This window comes from Eschrichtius robustus, chromosome X (genome assembly GCF_028021215.1).
Source record: "Eschrichtius robustus isolate mEscRob2 chromosome X, mEscRob2.pri, whole genome shotgun sequence".
NCBI lineage: Eukaryota > Metazoa > Chordata > Mammalia > Artiodactyla > Eschrichtiidae > Eschrichtius > Eschrichtius robustus.
Window position 1 is genome coordinate 133,057,889 of NC_090845.1, and position 26,921 is coordinate 133,084,809.

Below are 26,921 nucleotides of genomic sequence, written 5' to 3' on the forward strand. Positions count from 1 at the left end.
TTCAGGACGCACCATGCCTGTTGAGATTGTGCTGATTCTGAGATCAAGGTGGACCTGGATTCTCAGTCCTATCTTCATTTTGGCCTTTGGAAAGGGGCACGTGATAGTTCTCTATTACAGACACTTGTAAGGAGCCTATGCAAGTCATTCAAACATATGAAACTGAGTTTATCTACCTTATAAATATTTTACAATTATGACTGTCCCTTTTACTCATATTAAGAAAAAATGAGATCGAATCCCCTAAATAATATATTATCAAACTGATAATAAGGTTAATAATTTAGTTGACTCAAAAGTCAACTAAACTCCAATTCATCCCTCTTAAAATTGGCATCAACAGAGGACCAGAGGTCCCTGACACAGTAGGAGCAAAGTTCTTGGGCTTGGCCTAGGGTTTGGAGTGTGAAGGGTATGGAAGGAAGAATTTGACTTTCACCTGCCAGTAGCCCTCTTTTTTGAGCCAGATTTCAAGCCTCAACTACCATCCAGCCCAAATGACTTACTCCATCCAGTATTTGACTAGCTGCCTTGGCAGGGAGGTGACTTTCCTGTCTCTCTAATGTTTTTAAAAATTTAGGCATTTGATCTAGAATTTGTTCTATATGTCCCTTTTTAGTATAAATTTTAAAAATTACTTGATCCTCTTCCTAAAGAGTTTGCAGGCAGTAATGAGTCCAAGCTAAGCAATGTCCAGCTGGCTGCAACGGGTTCAAAGGGCTTGAGAGAAAAGGGCTTTCTGGAGGAGAGATATACCAAAGAGGGTACTATTTTCCTGAGGGGCTAGACATGGCAGGTCATCAGCCATCTTGGTGCCAGGCTGGCCCAGTTGGTTCTATCTGTTTTGGCCATACATGGTAGACAGTGGTAAGCCTCAACTGTCCACACTCACCTCCAAGCCAATAAAGGGGTTGTGGGCCATGTTCAGAGATTAGTACTGGCTCCTGCCTTTGTTATCAGTACTTATGCCTAGTGGGCCCTGCTGTGGGCAGGGGAGGTGGCAGGTAGGACCACATGGGACCCAGCCTGGCTCCCTAGTGAGTCAGAATCATCTGATCTGGACCAGTCAACAATCATCCTTAGTCTGGACCTTTCAAATAGCCAAGGCTCTCACTACAGGCCATAGAGTCTCCTGTTCTTTCTTTAGTGGGCAGAGTGCAATAAAATACATGCTGTGCCCTCAGCTGAGGGAGACTGGCAGATTAAGATGAGCAGCTGGACAAATGGCAGTGTTTGGCTCCAATGAGGATATACTCAGCAATGGGGACAAGTAATTTTTTCTGTTGTTATTGTTTCTTCATTGAGATTCATAAATATTAATTGAGAGTCATGGCTTGGTAAGAAGGTTAAAAAAGAAGAATCCTGAAACACATGAAGGGGAGCCCTGGGGTTTGGGTGCATGGACACTTCCTTAGGGTATACAGTGCTCTGGTTGCGGCACCGCCAATATCTACTGTTTGCGGATCATGCCCTTGATAGCTGACTCCCGGTTGACATATGTGGCCCAATAGACCAGATTGAAAATGGCAAAGAGCACAGGAAAAATGATGCGGGAAATTTTGTCAACCTTGCTGACACTGTTGTAGGTCTTGGTCTCAGTTGGGATATCCTGCACGTAGGTGGTCTTGGGTGAAGCAATGATTGTCGGGGTTGAGGAGGCACTAGGAGCAGCGCCCTTGGAGATGGTGGAGAACTCAGTGTCCTTGGCCAGGTTGATGGGATAGGTGGTCCCCACGATGTTGAAGGTGGTGCTGGTTTTCTTTGTTGGGACTGCTGGTGTTTTCTTCTAGGGGCCAGAAAAAGTAGGGGAGAAGGGGGGAACAAAACAAAAGCTAATTAATCCATTATACAGAACACCTTCAGAGGCTGTGGGGAGGAGGAGCCATGAGGGAAGTTAGGAAAGAGGGGCTATGAAGCCAATAGCACAGAGTAGCCAGGTTTGTGTCTGGGGATAATTGGAGATGAGTCTGAAAACCGAAAATTTGCAACATCCTGGTTTACTAGCTATGTGGCTTTGGCCAAGTCACTTCTCTTAGAGCTTTACTTTCTTCATCTGTAAAATGAGGATCAAAGTATTTGTCAGGGTTGTTGAGAGGGTCAGATGAAAAAATGGTGGTAGAAATAACTAGAAAACTGTGAAATCTTGGTCACATGTAGGGTCCTGTACAATAATGTGATTTGATCCTCACAGTGATCATATGAGGTAAGTGTGTGAGATTACTCCCATTTGACAGATGAGAAGACTCAGCCTCAGACTGAGTGGCAGAGCCCACACTAGCCACCTGGGCTCTCAACTTTTATCCAGGGCTGCACTGTACTGCTTTCTATAAGTATGAGACACTTTTTGGTTACCCGAGACATAACTCCAAAAGGCTTCAACCATCAAGTGGCACATCTCCTGTGAGGAAGAGAGCTTGGTGAGTCTGAAAGTCATTTCGTCTTAAAGACACATAAATACTATGGCATGTTTACATGCATCATTATAACAGTATCTCACCCTTCATGCACTGTAAATGTCCATTCTTGCAAGGCTGCAGGCAGGAGCCACAGCCTCCCCAGGGAGTTATGCAAATGCTTCCCTCTGACACAACAAAGGCAGGGATGCTGGGGGCTTGCTATGACACTACACTTTGTTTTCTTTTTCCAGATTATAAAAAAACTCAGTGGTAAACAAGCATAGACACATGTGCCCATTTGTTCTCATATATATGACTTGTGTATACATGGACCTTCCATGTAGAAAAGAGAAAAGAAGACAAAGCTCAGGCCTGGATCAGAAGAGAGAGGCTGAGAGGCTGAGGAACAGGGGAGGCCAAAGACAGTGGCTGAGGTCATAGTCTGAGTGCTGAGCTCATAGTGTTTGTTGCCTCACTTCCCACTCTGGCCTTTTCTTCCTTCCATCTCTCTTTGTTTCTAGGGAAAAGTGGAGCTAGATGAGCTTCAAAAATACCCAGGAGTATTTGACAAAAAGTGACAACTAATTATGTTGCCCTAATTTCACACACCTCACATTGTTCCCTTTCTTTTTTTTTTTTTAATTAATTGATTTTATTTTATTTTTGGCTGTGTTGGGTCTTCGTTTCTGTGCGAGGGCTTTCTCCAGTTGCGGCAAGTGGGGGCCACTCTTCATCGTGATGCGTGGGCCTCTCACTATCGCGGCCTCTCCTGTTGAGGAGCACAGGCTCCAGACGCGCAGGCTCAGTGTTTGTGGCTCACGGGCCTAGTTGCTCCACGGCATGTGGGATCTTCCCAGACCAGGGCTCGAACCCGTGTCCCCTGCATCAGCAGGCAGATTCTCAGCCACTGCGCCACCATGGAAGCCCCACATTGTTCCCTTTCTTAATGTTACTTTGCTTCCCAGCATGTTTTACTTCTTTACTTCCTACTTGTTTCCTTCCTAGCTTTCTCTACTCCCACCCTCTCTTACTGACCCCCTTTCTCCTAATCTATTTCTATTTCTTTACTTCTTTACTTCAGAGTTCCCACCATTTTGATCGTTTTTTTTTTCCTTCTTTAGACCGCACTGCCATTTATCTTCCTGATCCTAATAATAACTTTTGCCCAATATTTACTGAATATTTACTGGGCCAAGAACTATGCTAGGTGTTTAGGAATATGTAGGAAGGTTAAAAGTTCAGTCAGTTTCAGTCCCTGTTTTCTAGGAGTTTACAGTCCAGCAAGGGAGAGAGCCTTGTGAACACATCATTGCCATATAATGTGATAAGAGTTCTAAGAGATATGAACAAAGTGTGATGGGAATTCAGTAGAGGGAGGGGCAAAGTACCTACAGGTGCTGGAAAAGGTGGCTCAGAGAAGGCAATGAGGATGGTGAGCTGGGTCGCAAAAGATGAGCAGGAGCTCACCAGATGAAGATGTAGCAAAGGCCAGTGCACAGGCCAAGGGCACTGCTTATTTGAGGGATGACAAGTAGTTTGCTGTAATTGGATGACAGTGTGCATGGTAAAGGCCTGCCTATGCTGGCTTCAGGGTTTTCATCAGGGAGGGGAAGGGGGCAAAAAAGGGGGTGCTGGTTTAAGTAAATGAGCAGTCTGACTAATGGACATTTAAAAAGCAATACTGTTCTTTCTCCTTGAGGATTGTAGTCACATTGCTACAAGTGGAGGGGGACAGAACTCTAAGGCTTCTAAGAACTGCGTAAATGCTTTAAATACTACATGGGACTCATTTATAATTAGCAAATTCATTGTGAATACAGTCCTGCTGCTAAATGCCTCGGCTGTTAAATAAAGGAGCACTTCACTTGTTTGCCTGCTTACTTATTAATTTGCTTAGTAATCTCTTTTTTCTCATGGGTACACAAGAAAAAAAGGAAAGAAAAAAACCACTACCCTGACTTTGCTAGAAGCTTTCACACGCACATATATTATTTCATTTAGTCATCTTATTAGCTGGTTACGACCAAGTCTCTGAAATAATCATTCTGAACAGCAAACACTTTATTTAGCTCTGTAGGCACTTTGTGTTCTATAGGTGGAAAAGCAGCAGTTGATTTAATCGCAGATTTTTTAAGTAATAAAAGAAAATTACCTTTTAATTTCCCTCGCCCTTTCCATCATGGCACATTTTAATCAGCCACTATAATTTTTACCTAAATTGTCAAAGAAGGGAAATCAAAGCAAAAGTTATAGTGCTGAGAAGACAGAAGCAGGAGGCAGAGATTAATGGTTAATAATTCCCATTTCTGCATCTAGTTTTCTAATAATTTTCTATGCCCTGGAATTTGATAGATACAAACTAGAGTGACTTAACTTTCACCAATATGCAATTCTGTTCCTACCTCCTTAGCCAATGCCAGGCTCTTAGCTACATGATAGATGTTTACAGAATGAAAAATGACCCCCCAAATGAAGATTATTGATGTGATTTCTAGTTTTTTCCTCCTGAGTCTTGACCTCTCCTATACAGACAGCATACCTCTATAGTTCATCCTGGAGTAATTCCCATACCACCAAAATGAAATTGACTCTTCCAAATTCCTCCAAGCATTTTGACCTGAGGACAAGGATACTTTTCTTTCTAGAAGGCCACCTCATATGCATTTTGGAATGAGGTAATGAAAACTTTTATGGATCAATGCATGTCCAACTCAAGAGTTTTTCTCAGATGGCACTCACGTTTATTCTTTCCAGAAGTGCTAATTAGAGAGTTAGTTGAAGCCCTGAATGTACCCGAGACCACCAGGACCTCAGAGTATATGCAGATATGGTCCTGTGACTCTGTGTTAACCCCGTAACATTCATCCAGCTTTCCTGAACCCCAGTTTTCAGAAGTGGGGCAAAGTAATGGAGTATATGCTATGTTGGATTCAAAGACAAATCAGACAAAGACCCAATTTTTAAATGCAAACAACCCAGTTTTTTAAATGGCAAAGGACTTGAATAGACTTTGAATATCTTCTTCTCCAAAGAAGATATAGAATTGGCTAATAAGCATGTGAAAAGATCCTTAATATCACTGGTCATAAGGGAAATGCAAATCAAAACCACAGTGAGATACCACCTTACACCCATTAGGGTGCCTACTATCAACAATAAGAGCAATAAAATAAAAAAAGAAAATAACAAGTGTAGACAAGGATATGGAGAAATTTGAACCCTTGTTTACTGTTGGGAATGTAAAATGGTACAGCTGCTATGAAAAATGGTATGTCAGATCCTCAAAAAATTAAAAATAGAATTAAAATATGACCCAGCAATTCCACTTTGGGGTATATACCCTGCAAATTGAAAGCAAGGTCTTAAAGAGATACTTGTACACCCATGTTCATAGCAGCATAATTCTCAATAGCCAAAAGATGAATGCAATGAAAGTCCATCCATACAGTGGGATATTATTCAGCCTTAAAAAGGAAGGAAATTCTGACGCAGGTTACATGAATGAACCTTAAGGACGTTATGCTACATGAAATAAGCCAGTCACAAAAAGACAAATACTGTGATTCCACTTATATGAGGTACTGAGAGAAGTCAGATTCATAGAGACAGAAAGTAGAATGGTGGTTGCCAGGGGGAGACTGGAGGGGAGAATGGGAATTTCTGGTTTCATGGGGACAGAGTTCCAGTTTTGCAAGATGAAAAAGTTCTGGAAGTTGGTTGTACAACATTGTGAACATACTTATTAAAAATGGTTAAGATAGTAAATTTTAGGCTGTCTAATGAGGAAGAGTAATTAAAATAAGAGAGAACTAAAATATAAGGGAGAACATAAAAAGTACACAGAAAGGCACAAATGCTGAGTCAAGTGAATTCAAAAGAGGAAGGGAGCATGCTGGATCAGGAGGAGGTCAGTAAGCCAATAGAAAGGGGAGAAAATGCAGGTGGAAGAGAAGTAATCACTTGCACCAGTTTACTGAGAGGGTGGGATATCCAGAGCATATGTGGGGAGGTACCTGGGGCCAGATCACAGCTAAGGAAAGAGTGGATGAGACTCAAATACTATCTATGGTTTATCAATTTTGTTTATCTCTTTGAAGAACCAACTTTTAGTTTCATTGATCTTTTCTATTGTTTTTTTAGTCTCTATTTCATTTACTTTTGCTCGGATATTTATGATTTCCTTCCTGCTACTAACTTAGGGTTTTGTTTGTTCTTTTTCTAGCTCCTTTAGATGTAAGGTTAGGTTCTTTATTTGACATTTTTCTTGTTTCCTGAGGTAAGCTTGTATTACTATAAACATCCCTCTTAGAACTGCTTTCGCTGTATCCCAAAGATTTTGGATCACTGTGATTTCATTTTCATTTGTCTCCAGGTATTTTTAAATTTCCTCTTTGATTTCTTCAGTGATTCATTGGTTGTTTAGTAGCATATTTTTTAGCCTCCATATGTCTGTGTTTTTTGCAGTTTTTTTCTTGTGGTTGGTTCCTGCTCTCATGGTGTTACAGTCAGAAAAGATGCTTGATATGATTTCAATTTTCCTAAATTTACAGAGGCCTGTTTTGTGGCCTAGCATGTTATCCCTCCTGGAAAATGTCCCATGTGCACTTGAAAAGAATGTATATTCTGTTGCTTTCAGATGAAATGTCCTATAAACATCAATTAAGTCCATCTGGTCTAATGTGTCATATAAGGCCAGTGTTTCCCTATTAATTTTCTGTCTGGATGATCTGCCTGTTGATGTAAGTGGGGTGTTAAAGTCCCCTACTCTTATTGTGTTACTGTCAATTTCTCCCTCTATGTCTGTTAATATTTGCTTTATGTATTTAGGTGCTCCTATGTTGGGTGCATATATATATTTACAATTATTATATCTTCTTTTTGGATTGATCCCTTGATCATTATGTAATATCCTTCCTCGTCTCCTCTATCTGTCTTTATTAAAGTCTATTTTGTCTGATATAAGTATTGCTACACTGGCTTTCTTTTCATTTCCATTTGCATGGAATACTTTCTTTCCATCCCCTCAGTCTGTGTGTGTGTCTTTAGATCTGAAGTGTGTCTCTTGTAGGCAACATATATATGGGTCTTGTTTTTTTATCCATTCAGCTACTCTATGTCTTTTGATTGTATCATTTAGTCCATTTACATTTAAAGTAATTATTGATATATGTTCTTATTGCCATTTTGTTAATTGTTTTTGTCTGCTGGTGGGTGAGGCTGGTCCCAGGGCTAGAGCAGGCTCACTGGAGGGTGAGGCCAGAACCTGGGGGGTTCTGAGGCTGGTGTCTGCCCACTGGTGGGTGAAGCTGGGTCCCAGAGTCTCTGGCTGGAGGTCCCTGGGGGTCCCGGGTCTGGTGCCTGCACACTGGTTTGTGGGGCAGATCCCATGCCTTCTGGTGGGCAGGGCCACGTCCAGGGGCAGCTGTGGGCTCAGGGGGTCTTAAGGCAGCCTGTCTGTTGGTGGGTGGGGCTGTGCCCATGCCCAGTTAGTTGCTTGGCATGAGGTGTCTCAGCACTTTTGCCTACAGGCAGGGATGGGTCCTGAGGCTTATAAGCTAGAGGGAGGATTTCACAATGGTGCTTACCAGCACCAGTGTTCTCACGGTAGAATCAGCTCCCCAAATGGCTGCCACCAGTGTCTGTGTCCCCAAGGTGAGCTGAAGTTGCCTCCTACCTCTCTGGGAGACTCTCCAGATCAGCAGGTAGCTCTGATCCAGGCTCCTATTACTGCTTCTGCCCTGGATCCTGGAGCATGTGAGAGTTTATGTGCGCCCTTTAAGAGTACAGTTTCTACTTCCCACAGCTCTCTGGGTCTCTGGAGAGTAAGCCCTGCTGGTCTTCAAAGCCAAATGCTCTGGGGGCTCGTTTTCCCAGTATATGACCCACAGGCTATGGAGCCCAACATGGGGTCAGACCCCTCTCTCGTTGGGGAGAACCTCTGCAATTGTAATTATCCTCCTGTTTGTGGATTGTCCACCTGGGTTTATGGGACTTGCCTATATTGTGCCTCCACCCGTCCTATCCATCTTGTTTGGTTCCTTCTTCATACATTAGTTGTAGAAGATCTTTTCTGGTACATTCCAGTCTTTTTCATCAATGGTTTTTCTGCAAATAGTTGTGATTTTGGTGTGTCCATGAGAGGAGGTGAGCTCAGGGTCTTTCTACTATGCCATCTTGGCTGATCCACCTGTTTGTTTCTGTTTCAATCGATTCACCAGGGATAGAGTATGACTGTTGTCAGGGCATTTATACCTACTTTAGAAAAGGGTGGGAAGGCCACCAGTTTATGAATACAAGTTAACCCACAGTGAATATCATTCACCCCAGAGAGAAAATATCAAGTGGTGACTCAATTTGTGGCTATTTTTACAGGAATGCCCCCAATTTTTTTTAACATCTTTATTGGAGTATAATTGCTTTACAATGGTGTGTTAGTTTCTGCTTTATGACAAAGGGAATCAGCTATACATATACATATATTCCCATATCTCCTCCCTCTTGTGTCTCCCTCCCACCCTCCCTATCCCACCCCTCTAGGTGGTCACAAAGCACGGAGCTGATCTCCCTGTGCTATGTGGCTGCTTCCCACTAGCTATCTATTTTACATTTGGTAGTGTATATATGCCCATGCCACTCTCTCACTTCGTCCCAGCTTACCCTTCCCCCTTCCCGTGTCCTCAAGTCCATTCTCTACGTCTGCATCTTTATTCCTGTCCTGCCCCTAGGTTCTTCAGAACCTTTTTTTTTTTAGATTCCATATATATGTGTTAGCATGCGGTATTTGTTTTTCTCTTTCTCACTTACTGGGACAACATTAAATACACCAACATTCGAATTATAGGGGTCCCAGAAGAGGAAGAGAAAAAGAAAGGGACTGGGAAAATATTTGAAGAGATTATAGTTGAAAGCTTCCCTAATATGGGAAAGGAAATAGTCAATCAAGTCCAGAAAGTGCAGAGAGTCCCATACAGGATAAATCCAAGGAGAAACACGCCAAGACACATATTAATCAAACTATCAAAAATTAAATACAAGAAAAAATATTAAAAGCAGCAAGGGAAAAACAACAAATAACATACAAGGGAATCCCCATAAGGTTAATAGCTGATCTTTCAGCAGAAACTCTGCAAGCCAGAAGGGAGTGGCAGGACATATTTAAAGTGATGAAAGGGAAAAACCTACAACAAAGATTACTCTACCCATCAAGGATCTCATTCAGACTCGACAGAGAAATTAAAACCTTTACAGACAAGCAGTAGCTAACAGAATTCAGCATCACCAAACTAGCTTTACAACATATGCTAAAGGAACTTCTCTAGGCAGGAAACACAAGAGAAGGAAAAGACCTACAATCACAAACCCAAAACAATTAAGAAAATGGTAATAGGAACATACATATTGATAATTACCTTAAATGTAAATGGATTAAATGCTCCCACCAAACGACATGGACTGGCTGAATGGATACAAAAGCAAGACCCATATATATGCTGTCTACAAGAGACCCACTTCAGACCTAGGGATACATACAGACTGAAAGTGAGGGGATGGAAAAAGATACTCCATGCAAATGGAAATCAAAAGAAAGCTGGAGTAGCAATTCTCATATCAGACAAATTTTTAAAAGCCATTAATGATAAGAAACTAAACTTTTCCAAACTATGGATGGAAGTTGAGCATTTTCTCTAATGTAAAATAAGATAAAATATTATTCTAGAGCATTCAAATATACTTACCTGAAAATAAGAAAAGGAGCATAAGAATTACTGTGTGTCCAAAATTTAGGTAAGAATTTATAAATACTTTAAAACAGTTCTAAGAATAATATCTGTCTTCTTTTTAAAAGTAGAGGTTTATTTCTTCATCTTAATTTGCTTTTATTATTTTTAATTTTCAAAAAATGTAATCAAGGTAATAATGCACATAGTTAAAAAGAAATAAATGTAAAGACTTATAATGAAAACCAGGAAACCCTTATCCCCATGTATCCCAACCTTGTCCAGCAATTCATAATTATTTTTAATTCTCTTAGCTGATACTTCTAACAGTTATTTATATATTTCTAAATAATATGCTTATACTGCTATCTGTTTTGCACATAACCATTCATCTTTTCATGATAATGATTTACCTCACTTATGCAACCCTTCCTCCATCTTCCAATACAATTATAACAATATTTTTAGTTCAATCAATAATCAATAACATCATTATAAATGACTATATAAATACCTCTAGCCTCATGCTACAAACTTCACTGGTTCCTCTCCAGATGTGCTTGCTGCATAGATTTCATCTTACGTATTCCCTTCACCTATCTCCTCTGTAGGGTACCCTCTTCTCTGGATCCAATGTCTTTCCCTTTTTTGTTCTATTCTCTTGTTTTAGTAGAACATATCCTCCAGTATTTTCCTAAGGTGGAATGCATGGGAAGTGACATTTCTGAGTTCCTGCAGGTCTGAAAATAACTACTCTGCCTTTCCACTTAAGTGATACTTTGGCTAGGCATAGGACTCAAATCCTCAGATTTAGGGTTTACAGCTCCACTGTCTTCCAGCGTCCAATGTAGCTGAGAAGTCTGATGCCATTCTGCTAATCATTTCTTTGTAGATAACATGTACTGTCTTTCTAGAATCTCTTTAGACTATCATTTATCCCTGGTTTTCTAAAATTGCAAGATGATGTGACTTTACGTGGGCCTATGTGGACAGTTTCAATCTGGATGCTTATATCTTTCCATTTGTAAAGATGTCTTGTTCTTTGTTAATTTCCTTTGCTCCCGTTTCTCTGTTCACTCATTCTGCAGCTTCTGAGTTGGATGAATTTTCTGGATTCATCTCTAAGCCCCTTAACCTTTTCTTTCACATTCTCCATTTATTTCCTTTTTACCCTACTTGTAGGGAGATTCTCTTCAGTTTATTTTCCCACCTCTCTATTGAAATTTTTATTTTGGCAGTTATTTTTCATTTCAAAAGCTCTTCTTTATTCTCTGATTTCCTTTTATATTAGCATCCTATTCTCTTTTTTTTTTTTAAACATCTTTATTGAAGTATAATTGCCTTACAATGGTGTGTTAGCTTCTGCTTTATAACAAAGTGAATCAGTTATACATATACAATATGTTCCCATTTCTCTTCCCTCTTGCATCTCCCTCCCTCCCACCCTCCCCATCCCACCCCTCTAGGTGGTCACAAAGCACCGAGCTGATCTCCCTGTGCTATGCGGCTGCTTCCCACTAGTTATCTATTTTACATTTGGTAGTGTATATATGTCCATGACACTCTCTTACCCTGTCACATCTCACCCCACCCCCTCCCCATATCCTCAAGTCCATTCTCTAGTAGGTCTGTGTCTTTATTCCCGTCTTGCCACTAGGTTCTTCATGGCCTTTTTTTTTTTTTCCCTTAGATTCCGTATATATGTGTTAGCATACTGTACTTGTTTTTCTCTTTCTGACTTACTTCACTCTGTATGACAGACTCTAACTCCATCCACCTCATGACAAATACCTCCGTTTCATTTCTTTTTATGGCTGAGTAATATTCCATTGTATATATGTGCCACATCTTCTTTATCCATTCATCTGTCGATGGACATTTAGGTTGCTTCCATGTCCTAGCTATTGTAAATAGAGCTGCAATGAACATTTTGGTACATGACTCTTTTTGACCTATGGTTTTCTCAGGGTATATGCCCAGTATTGGGATTGCTGGGTCGTATGGTAGTTCTATTTGTAGTTTTTTAAGGAACCTCCATACTGTTCTCCATAGTGGCTGTATCAATTTACATTCCCACCAACAGTGCAAGAGTGTTCCCTTTCCTCCACACCCTCTCCAGCATTTATTGTTTCTAGATTTTTTGATGATGGCTATTCTGACCGGTGTGAGATGATATCGCATTGTAGTTTTGATTTGCATTTCTCTAATGATTAATGATGTTGAGCATTCTTTCATGTGTCTGTAGGCCATCTGTATATCTTCTTTGGAGAAATGTCTATTTAGGTCTTCTGCCCATTTTTGGATTGGGTTGTTGGTTTTTTTGTTATTGAGCTGCATGAGCTGCTTGTAAATCTTGGAGATTAATCCTTTGTCAGTTGCTTCATTTGCAAATATTTTCTCCCATTCTGATGGTTGTCTTTTGGTCTTGTTTATGGTTTCCTTTGCTGTGCAAAAGCTTTTAAGTTTCATTAGGTCCCATTTGTTTATTTGTGTTCTTATTTCCATTTCTCTGGGAGCTGGGTCAAAAAGAATCTTGCTGTGATGTATGTCATAGAGTGTTCTGCCTATGTTTTCCTCTAAGAGTTTGATAGTGTCTGCCCTTACACTTAGGTCTTTAATCCATTTTGAGTTTATTTTTGTGCATGGTGTCAGGGAGTGTTCTAATTTCATACTTTTACATGTACCTGTCCAATTTTCCCAGCACCACTTATTGAAGAGGCTGTCTTTTCTCCACTGTATATGCTTGCCTCCTTTATCAAAGATAAGGTGACCATATGTGTGTGGGTTTATCTCTGGGCTTTCTATCCTGTTCCATTGATCTATATTTCTGTTTTTGTGCCAGTACCAAACTGTCTTGATTACTGAAGCTTTGTAATATAGTCTGAAGTCAGAGAGCCTGATTCCCCCAGCTCCATTTTTCGTTCTCAAGATTACTTTGGCTATTCGGGGTCTTTTGTGTTTCCATACAAATTGTGAAATTTTTTGTTCTAGTTCTGTGAAAAAAGCATCCTATTCTTATTTTATGTATATATTTACAAATATAAGAGAAAATTTACTTTTGTTTTTCTTAAATTCTGTTTAATTCCCTGAATTATCTCTGTTCCTGCCAAGATGATTTTTTTTTTTTTAATCTTTTCTTTTTCACATTGAAAATTTCACTTTGGTAATCCTTGGTATCCCAGTATTATTTGGCAACATAAAAGATGTCTGTATGCTCAGTGTACCTGAGCTGGGCTTGTTGATTTGCAAACTATGATTTAAGAAGATTATTTGGAAGGAGGTCATTTTATGGGGTACTCCAAAATGTCACTATATAAAGGTCTTTTCTCTGGAGACATTCAGCTTCTTTAGAAGAGAAGCTTCTGCTGCTCTTCAGGAAAGTATACATCTGGCTGTAGACATTTTACATGTTGGGCAGGCTCTGGGGTCTTGACTACTCTGCACACAGACTTTTAGCCAATCCCCCTAATTGCAGCCCCATGATTTACTGTCTGCTGTACCAAGCACCTTGAATACTGAGTTTCTCTGGGGTTCTATCTTACTCCAGCTTGATAAATCAGTTCTTATTCTCTCTTTCCCCATTCATTTTTCTTGAAAAATGCATTACAATCTCTTGTCCGACTGAAATCCTTCTCCAGTTCTCCTGGTACTTGTGGGTTTAAACCTATTTTATTTCTTTACCCTCATTTTAATGGGATTTTTAAAGGAAGCAGTGATAAAACATGTAGTTGTTCCTCAGAAGCCAAGAGTTCATCTATTTTGCAGAGTGCTATTATAAGGTAGTCATTAGTCATTTGTCTTCATTTGAAAATGAGTTTTTGTTCCCACCTACCCCTTCTTTTCCTTTCCTTTATCTTTCCCCTCACATTTTATCTAATCCTTGATCATAGTACAGATCAGAAATAGATTTTTGAATCATTTTTATTAGTTTCAAACAGTTTTGTGCTCACCCATTCTAGCTTTGTGAGGCAAATAAGGTTTAATATGTCTCTTTAAAGAAGGAAAAAAGCAGAATAAGTTATGATTAAATTTCACTATTTTTACTTTTAACGCACTTCATTTTTTTGTCCCGTGGGTCAGTGGTTCTCACTGTTAGTTCATTCATATTGTAGCAGTGTAGACAAAGCACAGCACCCTCACATTAGAGATCCATTTTTACACATTCCATAGTTTTTTTTCAAATCTCATAATCAACATCCTTTCAATAACTTAAATAGATTGACCATGGAGAGGGACTAAGGAGGAAGACTGAGATCACCATCTTTGCAGAAGCCTTTTAGATGATTCTTTTTGTTCTCTTTTTTCATTTTCAGTACTCCTTGGAATTGGAGAAACAGTTATCATTTTTGACATCTACATTTACAGTTTCTTAATCTATTCTAGTGCTCTCTCTACCTTCAAACCACCACTGCATCTCTTCCCAGTCACAACAAAAAGTCTACCACATTTTTCACAAGGTATCCATGACTGCCTTTCAGATATCTGAAATTAGCAATCGTCATCCCCTTAATGCATTTGTCCCTTCTCCACTGTAGTAACCAAATTGGAACAGCATATTTTAAACATGGCCCAACCTGTACAGAATAAAAGGGGCCTATCATCTCACTTGGTCTAGGTAACTCCTAACTCAGACTCAAACAAAATTTGGTTTCTCAGGAGTTACACCACATGGATGGCTTATATTAAATGTGCCCTTTTCCTATATCCCAGCATCTTGTTTGTAACATACAATTTTTGTTAAGTTTTTTTATCCCAGAACTAACTTTTTTAGAATCTATGTGTAAGAATATATACACTACCACGTATAAAATAGATAGCTAATTGGAACCTGCTATAAAGCACAGGAAGCTCAGCTTGGTGCTCTGCGATGACCAAGATGGGTGGGATGGGGGGTTGGGTGGGAGGGAGGTCCAAGAGGGAGGGCATATATGTATACATGTAGCTGATTCACTTCATTGTACAGCAGAAGCTAACACAACATTGTAAAGCAATTATGCTCCCATAAAAAAATTTAAAAAGAAAAGAAAATGTTAATCTGTTGATTTCAGCCTGTTCTTTCAAACTTCAGAAATTTTCTTTGATTCTAATTCAGAAGGTACTCCTCTTCATTAATGCCAGCTTACAAATTTGAATCTCCTACATTATATATCTTCATTTAAGTCACAGATGACAGCATTTAAGAGGGAAGGGTCAAAGACAAAGCCCTGTGGCTTATCACAGGAATGTCCATTCAGGTTGATGACCCTCCATCAATGAATTATATTTGACTTCAGTTGGCCAACCAACTACATGAGCATAATCGTACTACTTTTTCAACTGCTGTTTCTTCTTCATGAAGACATAATTTTAAAAAGTTAGTCAGATGTCTTAATAAAATGTATATATTTCCTGTTCCACCAGTCTAGTAAACTTTTCATGAATTTTCTTAAGGATTAGTTTGGCATAATTTCTTCTTAGTGAACTCAGGCTGGCTATCAATAGTTAGTGCTAACTGCTCTTAAAACATCTGTTTAATAATATATTCTAGGGACTTTTCAGTTTAATATGTCAGAGTAAGGACATCTTTGCTCCCTTTTCTTCTCTGTAACCAATCAAAATTATAAGGAAAATGAGATATAGAAACCAAAACTCCACCTTTGATGAAAATTGAAAGCATTTTCTCATCCCAAAAAGTAAGGGCTTCCAAATGCAGTAAAAATTGTATCAGGGTGAAGAAGACACTGAGGATGCCTACTGTTCTGGATTTCAGGCCAAGAATAGAGTCCTAAAAGGTGGGTGGCAGGACCTGAGTGAGAAAACAAATGACCGCTGTTTTGAAACAAAATGGTTTTAAGGCTGGTAGTGAGAACATCCTGGAATACTGTTTGACCACCACAGGGTAGAGAGGAGGTAGAGACTGGAAAAATTAGAGGATACAATACTACACATGTGTGCGTGCACACACTCACACATACACACACACTACACCATACATAGAGGACTTTCTTGTGAGTTATTTATAAGAATTTATATAGATAACAGATCATGGTCAAACTACTCACTTTCAACTACTTACTCTCAACTACTCACTACCATCCTACTCATTCTCTCAGTCCCTCCCCAAAATGATACTTTCACACATAGCAGTGCTAGTAAAGAACTCCTCTAATACAACTTCAAGTAACAATTGAAAAAAAATAATATGGTATTGATGCAAAATATGTTACAAGGAGAAGAAATAACCAATAAAGGACTGTGTAACAACACACAAAACAAACTTAAAATACATGAAAAGCTAAGTCAGCAGAAATCATAAAATGAATATAAGGAAAAATAATACTGCTATAGAAATGAAGGAGAATAAGCATGGGTGAAAATGTTCAGAGACATGGAAGGCACACTTGAGAAAAATGAGAAAAATGAAATGGAAAATAACAGTTACAAATTACTAGAGAAAAATGGTAGATATGGAGGACAAAGTTCTATTATATGTATAATCTGTGCTTCTAGGACGATAACAGAGCAAAGAAATGTTTCAGGAAAGCTTTCCTGAAACAAAGACACTTGTGAATCCATAGGCTTAAAGGGCAACATGCTGCCCTAGCAAAAATTCAAAAAGATAGATCAAGATATATCCTTGTAAAGTAACTGGTATTTGTAAATAAAAGACACATTCATATGGGTTTCTAGGCCATAAAATCACCCCTCCCCCATTATGTGAGAGATTCTTAGGCAGGTTTTAAATTCCTTCATACCAACATTCAGTGCTAGAACTGAATATAGCAACCAATGTCTATGTGGACATCAGAGAAAGAGAATGTGACCCACAAATTGTACAACAGCCCAAATATAATTTAAGTATAAACACAATTGATAGATAATTTTACACATGTAAGATGGTAAGAAATATGGTTCCCATGAACCCTTCTTAAAGAAACTTCCAGAGGACAGCCTTGAGATAACTAAGTAATGAACAGAAAAATGGATAAAAGGACTATTTTGAGAAGAGAGCCTATGTAAATGTAGAACTATGACTAATCAACTATAGAAATTATGGCTGCATAAAAGCATGTAAATGCTATAAAACTTGACAATGCAGAAAAAGTAGTATAACAAATAAAAGTTGGGAGATGACAGGGACTGGTTATTTCTTCATAATTTATAGCAAGGAGTTAATAAATTCTATCTAAATAAATAGTTAAAATCTATTCTAAAATTTTTCCAACTCACCAGTCTATATTCTATGGAATCTATTCCTCCGGTTTGAAAAGTCTTCATTATGTTTTCTCTTCTCCATGATTCTTCAAAGAGTACTAGAATGGTTCTGGGGCCATATCTGCCAGTTCTTTTTAGCATCTTGGGTTAGTCTTCATCTAGAGCTAGAGATCTGAACTCTTTTAAAGCAGCCAAGGACAACAATCTTGATTTCACTGTATTCATGTTTTTATTTTTACCAATTCCAGGTGGTTTACTGGCATTTTTTCTCTCTTTTTTCTTCCTTCCCATCCACTAATCCAATTAACATTTATTCAGCTTTTACTATGAGTCAGATGCTGTGCAAGGATACTAGCTAGTTAGAAAGAATGCAGACAAGCTCCTGCCCTCAAGAAGTTCAGTCTAGTGAGGAAGCAGACAAATAACTCTAATACAAATAAATGCTCTTAATATCATGAGCACCCTCCCCCCACCCCAAGAGAAGCTAAAGCTATCTGCATGATTCTGGAAATATTCTATGGAGAAAATAGCACTTCATCTGGGTCTTAAAGACTAAGCAGGTCTTTATCAGGCAGGAAAATAAGAAAAGAACATTCCAGGTAGAGAGTAAAAAATAAGCAAAGACATAGAAGGAATGATGATCACTTTTGTTTGATGGTAATGGGAACATACTGGAAAAATGAGGGGCAGAAGTGGCCCTAGAGACTGTTTTCTGGGTTGAAGATAAAGTCCACTCTTCTGGGTACAACAGGTTCCCCTTGGGTTCAGCAGTATCACACTTAGGTTTGATCCCTCACCACAAGACATCAGCCCTCCATGATACCTACCCTCTTTTCTTTGCCCCCAGCAAACACTCCACACTGCCAAGAAGCACTCCAGTTGAGAATTGGATTGATGACCCCAGTGAATAGCACACAGCCCTGGCCAGTTCCCACAGGCTGCAGGCTGCCCACTCCTGGTTCCAATACAGTTCTCTCAGGGAGTGCTTCCCAGCCCCCACCCTTCCTGTATCTTACCTTCATTTCCAGGGCCTCTGGCACCTTCTTGCCTTCCCAAGCCCAACTCCGCTTTGTGAAGTAGTTGACAGTGGCAAATTCAATCAGCGCAGAAAATACAAAGGCATAACAGACGGCTATGAACCAATCCATGGCCGTCGCATATGCCACTTTAGGTAAGGAGTTTCTGGCACTGATACTCAAGGTGGTCATGGTGAGAACAGTGGTGACACCTGGGGAGAGAGAAAATGAGAACCAGTTGCCAGTGAAAGACATTTAGAGCATATCTGATGATATCACCAACTTCCTACTTGAAAGGAGGAGCTACACCCCACCCAAAATGGCCCCTTTAAAGTAAAAAACAGAGAATGTCAAAACAGAATGGTTCTACCTAGTAACCACCCCATCCCAATTATCACAGGAATAGGAATCTCCAGTATAGCACTTAAAAGTTGTCCTCTAACCTCTGCTTAAACATTTCCATTGAAAAGTAGGTAACCTATTTCATTGTAAGAGAGCTTTCTAATTAGAAAAATCTACCTTATGAACTGAAACCTGCCTTTCTCTAACTCCTGACCCACTGACTGATCTCAGAGCTCTCTCTGGCGACACAAGAAAGAAAAGTCTGCTTCTTCATTTCTGGGACAGGACTTCAGAGAGTTGGAGAGGGTGGCCATAGTTCCTTGTGTGTCTGTTCATCTCCAGAACATGGCCAGTTCCTTCTTTCATTTCTCCTCCTTCCCCATTCTGGTAGTTATCTTCTGAACAGACCAGAACTGAGCCCAAGACTCAGGACATGGTCTGAGCTTAGTAGGAGTTTCATTTCCCTTATTGTGGACACTATTCTCCTAATAACACAAAAAACTATTGTGGAAAATTGTTCTTCAGCTGCATCACAGTCTAGGTCCTATTGAATTTGTGAACAACCAAAACTATTCTAACATCTGTTTCTTATGAGTTTTTGCCAAACCACAGCTTGCTTTTAAATGGATTGATTCTTTTTCTTGGTGGCGTTTATTAACCTAAATTTAAGGCTTTCTTTTATTCACTTTTAAATTCTATTAAAAAATGTATTTCTAATCTGTTCATATATTAGATATACATGTGAGCTATATAGTGTTGTGGTTAACAATATGAGCTTTAGAGTCAAACTGAAATAGACTCAAATTCTGGCAATCCCACTTACTTGTAATATGACCTTGAACAAGGTGTTTTACCCCTCTAAGTTTTGTCATGTGTAAAATGTGTGTGATGATACCAGACTCAGAGATTTGTTGGGGAATCAAATGAGATAGATGATGTTCATAAAGCCCACAGCACAATATCTGGCACAGAGTACTCACTCAATAAATAGCAGCTTCTATAATTAACATTACTCTTATTTTTACTGTTGTTATTAACAATAATATTGCCATAATTATATAAATAATTATAGTAGTCTAATTATAATCACATTTTAACAATAATAACTGTTAGCAGTTATTATTCTAGTCTTGAATATCTACACTAGAAGTAGGAAGTCCTCAGTTCTGCCACTTACTTGCTTTGTATCTTGGGCAATTTCCTTAATCTCTCCTTGCCTTTTTCTCCCCATCTATGAATATTCCCTACTGTCTCCCCCAGAATTTTGATGGTGCAGTTGTGTACCCAAAATCATCCAGAATTGAGGAAGAAGGAATGGCCAGAACCTCTTTCTGATTCTTCAAGAAGATGGAGAATGTGACCTTCATGAGCCTGGGTCAAGTAGGGCATGGAAGGTAGTCCTAATGGAGTGAGAGATGTTGCACAGAGAAGCAAGCAGATATGGCCTATTAACTATTAACTCTACCCAGAGAGACAGCCATGTGTGCTGCAGCCTCTGGACCCTCCTTTCATATCTTGATTCCTTGAGTACCTTACTTACATATTTACTATATAAATGAAAATCCAGACTGGAAAAGACTTAATACAGTTTCAGTAGACAGATCCTAAAGGAGCACCTTTGCACAAACTAGGCAGAGAGTTAGAAAAAACACATTTCAAGCCCTGTCAGGAATTAGCCATACAGCTAGCACCTCATAACAAAGTATCTGAATTTGTAGCCTGGTAAATTCTGAGAATGGACCTAAGGCTCAGTAACATTCTGATCACACTGAGCAAGAAGTGATTCACAGAAGAAACAAGTTATCTCATTTATGGTTATCAGCAAATGCAATTGTCCACACTGGCACATTCATAGCAGTGCCAAAGCATGGATGGAGGGAACTATATTGCAACACAAGTATTTATGTGCCATATCTCAGTAGAGATGTTTAGAACTCTAGTCTCTAAGGCTTAATTAAAACTGTCATCTTGTGAAGAGCTCTTAGCTAGTCAGAGCTGGTAGGACCCTCAATCAAGCATTTGGTGCACTTCATGGATGGACAAAGAGGTTTGGCATTTTAAAAGAGATCCAGAATAAAGACACAGACCTACTAGAGAATGGACTTGAGGATATGGGGAGGGGGTGGGGTGAGATGTGAAAGGGTAAGAGAGTGTCATGGACATATATACACTACCAAATGTAAAATAGATAGCTAGTGGGAAGCAGCCGCCTAGCACAGGGAGATCAGCTCGGTGCTTTGTGACCACCTAGAGGGGTGGGATGGGGAGGGTGGGAGGGAGGGAGATGCAAGAGGGAAGAGAAATGGGAACATATTGTATATGTATAACTGATTCACTTTGTTATAAAGCAGAAGCTAACACACCATTGTAAGGCAATTATACTTCAATAAGGATGTTTAAAAAAAAAAAAAAAAAAGAGATCCAGGCCTGCCACCCAGCGCTTCTCTTTCAAGACTCTTCTGCAAAGTCTTTTTGTGACTGCCCTCCTCACTTCCTTTGAGCACTTCTAAAAGTCTAATATGCTTCTTTGATAATGAATGTCTGTCCCACTCAACTAAAGTTGCTTGAGATAATGCAAGATAATCTCCCCATCTCAAAATCCTTAACTTAGTTCAAATCTGTAAAGTCCTTCTTGCCATATAAGCTAACATTCACAAGTTCCAGAGATTAGGACATGGGTATCATTGGGGGCCATTATTAAGCCTACCACAGTCCTAGTTCTAACCCTTAATTTCACTCAGGCTAAAAGTCTTTCTTGTGTAACCTTAAAACTCAAATTCTTACCTACCAAGACTAGTAGTCCATCCATCCATCCATTTTCCTGCTACAACAGTATAAGCTCATGTGATTAACATTCCAGTTTTCACTTCCTTCTTCCATTTGGGCCACTGAGTATTTTCTTTCATTTCTTATGAGTTCAGATATTAAAAAAGAGTGCTTTCTATATTTTATCTGCTTTTTTTAGGATTTTGTAGAGGAAGATTTCTCAGGGTATCTAGTTTGTAATATTTCCAAAAATTGGGCATCTTTAATCTACTCCTATATAGATTCTGCTCCCCCAACTCCACTAGAACTGTTCTTTTCAAATCACTAGCAACCAAGCATATCATGATACCCAACAGTTTTTATCTGCATTTTACCTAAACACACAGAATTCACCCCAGAGGATTATTCCCTTCTTCTTGAAACACTCACCTCTCTTGACTTCCATGATATCACACCCTTCTAATTTTTTTTTCTTTTTTCTTACTTTACAGGTTATTATTTCTCTTCCTCCACTACTGTCTCCTCTTCTACCTGACCTAAAATGCTTCTTCTTTCTGAAACAACATCATTTACTCTCTAACTACACAGTAAAGCTTCAGGATATCAGTAGGAAATATCAGTAGAAAAGTCTTCTTTGTGAGTACTCAGTGTATCCAAGTATATGGAGACAGTTTAGTAGATTAAAAGAGTTAATTAATGTTTATCTCCTAAAAAAAAATCTTACAGTGGGAAAAACAGGCAGAAAATGTTTTATGTGCTTTAAGTCTCCTAGGGAAAAGTGCTAATGACATGCAAATCTCTTCCTAGACAACAGTAAATTCATATTGAAGAAAATTTCTCTAGTTGTAGGTACTATTGTAAAAACCTTCAAACTCTGTGTAGCTCTTACTGAATGTCAGATAATTCATACTTTCAAAAAGGCTAGAGGAGAAGCAGCAAAGTCAGATGGTCCTATAAAAAAATGGGTCATAAGAAAGCCCCAATCTACTTCTCTGTTGTCAGCTTAGTTTCCCACCCTTCACTTTCTCCAGCTCTGCCCACTAATTTCCTCTCCTTTTCACTGACGGCTCCATCCCTCTCCAGCTCCTGAAGCAAACCTGACTGAGACAGGAAGCATTTCAGTAAATCTTAATACTCCAACACTCTTATTTCCACTGCCTTTTAAGAATTCAGTTGCTAGAAACACCAAGATCCAGTGACTTAGTTACTAATGCTGGGCTCAGGTGTTCCTCACATTCACTCCAGTAATGGTTCTTCCACCTTCCTCACCCCTGCCCCTGCCCCATTCTCCATAAAACAACACTCACCAAAGACCGTGCGGGCAGGGACAGACTCTCTGTTGAGCCAGAAAGACACTTGTGACAGAATGACAGTCATGATACATGGCAAGTAGGTCTGGATCACAAAGTAGCCAATTTTTCGCTTGAGATGGAAGTGGGTTGTCATGACGACATATTCTCCTGGAGAGTAAAATTAGACATTATGCAGCCAAATAAACATTGTTGGAACAAGGTGGGCCCCAATTCAGTTCACAAAGCTCCTTAACCTTATACTCAAAAGAAGACATTGCAGCACCTCTCAGGTCCACATAACCAGATCTCTTTAATAATCATGAAGTAGTACAGAGGTGGGTTTTTTTGGGTTTTTTTGGTTTTTTTGGTGAAAATGTTACCAAACGCAAGTCCGTGTGCCCAATGCACAGTGAGGCCAAACAATACTGAAACACATCGGAGTCTGGAGCAGAGAAAGGATTATTGCAGGGTCATGCAAGGAGATGGGTAGCTCATGCCTTAAAAAACCGCAAACTCCCCAAAGGCTTTCAGCAAAGCTCTTTTAAAGGCCAGGTGAGGGAGGGGCGTGGTTAGTTGTTACAAACTTCTTAGTGTTGGATCCTTTGTTCTTGTAGCTGTCCACCTAGGTCACGTTGTTACCGAATGCAAGTCTGTGTGCCCAATGCACAGTGAGGCCAAACAATACGAAAACATTGGAGTTTGGAGCAGAGAAAGGATTACTGCAGGGCCATGGGTGAGATGGTCATGTTACCAAAATGTTACCAAACGCAAGTCCATGTGCCCAATGCATAGTGAGGCCAAACAATACTGAAACACATCAGAGTCTGGAGCAGAGAAAGGATTATTGCAGGGCCATGCAAGGAGATGGGTGGCTCACACCTTAAAAACCCCGAACTCCCCAAAAGCTTTCCACAAAACCCTTTTATAGGAAAGGTGAGGGAGGGATGTGGTTAGTTGTTGCAAACTTCTTGGTGTCAGATCCTTTGTTCTTGAGGTCAGGTCATGGTCAGGTCATGATGTTCCTGTAAACCTCCACCAAAATAAATGTTATTCTCTGTTCTGACAAGAAAAGGAAGGGGAGGCATTTATTTCAGTCTCCATGCCTCCTTGCAGCTTTTAACAAATCCCATAAGTAAAGCAATGTCATACCGCTCAATTTACTTGTTCAAGGTTCCAAGGCTCCGAGGTCAGGTCCTAGCTAAGAGGAGGGTGTACTGTGCAGGCCGGTCACCCTGTCTGGGAATGTTCATCCAGCACCAAGTCTGGGTCCTCCCACCAGTGCCCAGGCCCAGCTGAAAAGGCAGATCTCAGCTGGTGCTGCCCTCAGGGCCAGGTCCCCAAACCCCACCCAGCCATCATCACTGACAGAGCCAGGCGCCCAGGACGCAGCTGGCCCTCAGGCTTTTATTTAAACTGGAGAGAATCCGACGCTTCCATGGACTGCAACGAATGGAGACTGCCACCACTATTACGTTGCTGAGGTGGGGATGGGGGAGAGGTTCACTGCTGCTTCAAGGCCTGAGCCTGGCCAGTGGGCAGCGGTAGAGGGGGCTCTGGGGCTCTGTGGGACACAGCCCTCAGCCTGTCCCCAGGCCCCCCAGCTTACCTGCCAGGCCCCCCAGCTCACCCACCGCCCCGAGGCCAGAAAGCCTGGAGGGCCTGGGGAGAAGGCCGCCATCCACACTCTCACCACACTCTCTGACTCGAGGACCCCTGCGAGCTGACTGTTGGATGAGTGGGCCCTCTGACCCCCGTGGCAAGGGTCTCATGCTAACCACTGCGCACCTGCCCTGCCCTTGTTACATCCTAGGAGGGCACTGCAGGGGCGTGGACAGCAGCCGAGCTGAGGGGTTCACACCATCCAGTAGCAGATGCCTGGCATGTGGGTGGGCAGAGGCTGGCATCTTGGGCCCCAGGCCCGGGCACCAAATGTCCCCTGTACTGGCGTGGAGGGACCATTTAGGGAGAGTGTCAAATCCTGTATCCTAGTGCGGTAGCCCCGGCCGGCCCGTCTGTCCAGGCTTCCACTGCCCCACCTCGGGGAGGGCTTGGTAGGAGCAGGCAGGCCAGGCAGCTGCATTATTTCCTCCGGGGCCATTTCCTGTCCTCCCTGACCTTGGGGAGGGCAAACACCCCAGCTTCCTGGCCTCCCCTTGCTGCCAGAGGCGCCCCCACAACACCTGTGCTGGGGCCTTGCACATCAGATGCGATGAGCAACCACCCCTATTACAAGGTCACAATGTTCCAGCCGTAGCACCTTCAACTGGCATTTCACGCCAGCAGAGGTTCTCCCAAATTCACAGTCACAATATTGCCATCTCCACCGGTCTGCTGGTCTACCTGTCAGTGTGCCTGCCTGGAGACCTGAAACACCCCAGACTCAGACTCACCCAAGGCGACAAGCTGCAATGTATGTGTGTGCCTGAGGCTGCTGCAGCACACTGCTCCTCCAGGCCTTGGGCGGCAACTGCTGGGGCAAAGGGGGAGAGCGCATAAATGAGGCCGGTCCTGAGGACAATGACCCAGGGAAACTGCCACTGTGGGGACCACTGTGACACTGACTGTTGGTGGAATGGGACCATTAGTGTGCCTGCACTGTCCCTATTACAAAAATATATGCTTAACAGTGTACCAACACAGCTTGCTCAGAGCAATTTTGACACGAGTTCATTCAAATATATTAATGTCCTCATGTAAATAATAATGAAAAATAATCTCTTCTATAGCATTTGCTATGTAACATTCTTAAAGTATTTAATCTTCACAACAACCCTATGAGGTCGGTACTATTGTTATACTCATTTATGGGTCAATAAACTGAGGCAAAGAGAGACTGAGCAATTTGCAGAAGATTACCCAGCTAGTAAGTAGTAGAGCCTGAATTCAACTCCAGATGGGTTGGCTCCACAGCTTATACTTTCTAACCACTACGCTCTGCTGTTTGAATGGATTTATTGGGTTAAAACCTAAAGTTCACATAGCAGAATATGGGCTGGCCTACATCACCCCTCTTCAAAATAAGAGTGAACACGTGTTAAGCTCTTACTATATACCAAACAACTTTGAGTGTTTTTGAAGTATTAACTTTATACCCTCCCATCAACTCTGTAATCCAATAGTTAATTATCAGTTAATTATAATTATCAAATTATGCTGGATTTGTCAGCAGCATTTTACACATTGAGCACTCCATTCTCCTGGAATGAATCTCTTCACCAAACTTCTAGGCCATGTTGCTCTTCTGGTTTCCCTCCTACATCATGACCTGTCCAATCTCCTTTGCTGGTTCCTTTAAATTCTCAACATTTGAGATTGTCATGACTCAGTACTCTTTTCTGTCTCACTCCCCTGGCATTCTTATCCAGGCCTGTATCTTTAAATAATATCTTCAACTTTGATAATGCCCCAATGTATATTTTCTGCCTGGGCTTCCTGCTTGTTATGGGTTGAACTATGTCTCCTGGAAAGATATGGTGAATTCGTAACCCTGAATACCTCAAAATGTGACCTTCTTTAGAAAGAGGCTTGTTGCAGATATAACTAGTTAGGATGAGGTCATACTGGAGTAGGATGGGACCTAATACACTATGACTGATGCTCTCTTTTCAAAAGAAGAGAGAGACACAAGGAGATGTGTGATGACAGAGGCAGAGACTGTAATAGGGGCGGGGCAGGTACGAGCTATAGCAGCCCCGCTCAGCCATTGGTTGGTGTCACAGTGGGCCCTTCCCCCAAGCAAGCAACCGTTAGCAATCAACTGTCAACAAACTACTGTTAGTGGTCCTGCTCAACCATTGGTTGTTATTCCTTGCTCCAACAACTGATCTCCTGATTTATTGGCCTGTCGTGTGGCAAGCAGAATGAGATTGGGCTTGGTAACAAATTTTTGGCAAAGCTAGCCAGGAGCCTTGCTGCTTGTGGCCAGCCAGCCCAGGTTGGGGAATTTTCAGGTAAGGCCCTAGCAGCTGCTGGGTCCACTTGTCCTGAGGACCTTCCCTTCAAAATTCCCTGAAGTGGCACTGGCTGCCCCAGCGCTTGGCAGTTGGAGCAAGGAACCAACATTTGGGAGCCGATGGGCTCCATATAGTAGGGTAAGTCACTCTGGTGTGTACAACCGGGAACATTTTCCCCTCTCAATTTGGCCTTTTGCTCTAGGGGACAAGCCAATTTGTTCATTTGATTGGGGTACCCTGTTGG

General features: G+C 40.9%; 1 protein-coding gene across 1 annotated transcript in view; it reads right to left on the bottom strand.

Moving 5' to 3' along the window:
• Positions 1-1,450: 1,450 nt before the first annotated feature.
• The window catches only part of GABRA3 (gamma-aminobutyric acid type A receptor subunit alpha3), a 258,260-nt gene continuing 232,789 nt past the window's right edge, over positions 1,451-26,921 (bottom strand). Inside the window, exons 8-10 of the mRNA XM_068533080.1 lie at positions 22,740-22,892; positions 18,325-18,536; positions 1,451-1,786 (exon numbers count right to left, since the gene is read on the bottom strand). Coding sequence (XP_068389181.1) covers positions 1,451-1,786; positions 18,325-18,536; positions 22,740-22,892 — 701 coding nt within the window. The remainder of the gene's footprint in view (positions 1,787-18,324; positions 18,537-22,739; positions 22,893-26,921) is intronic.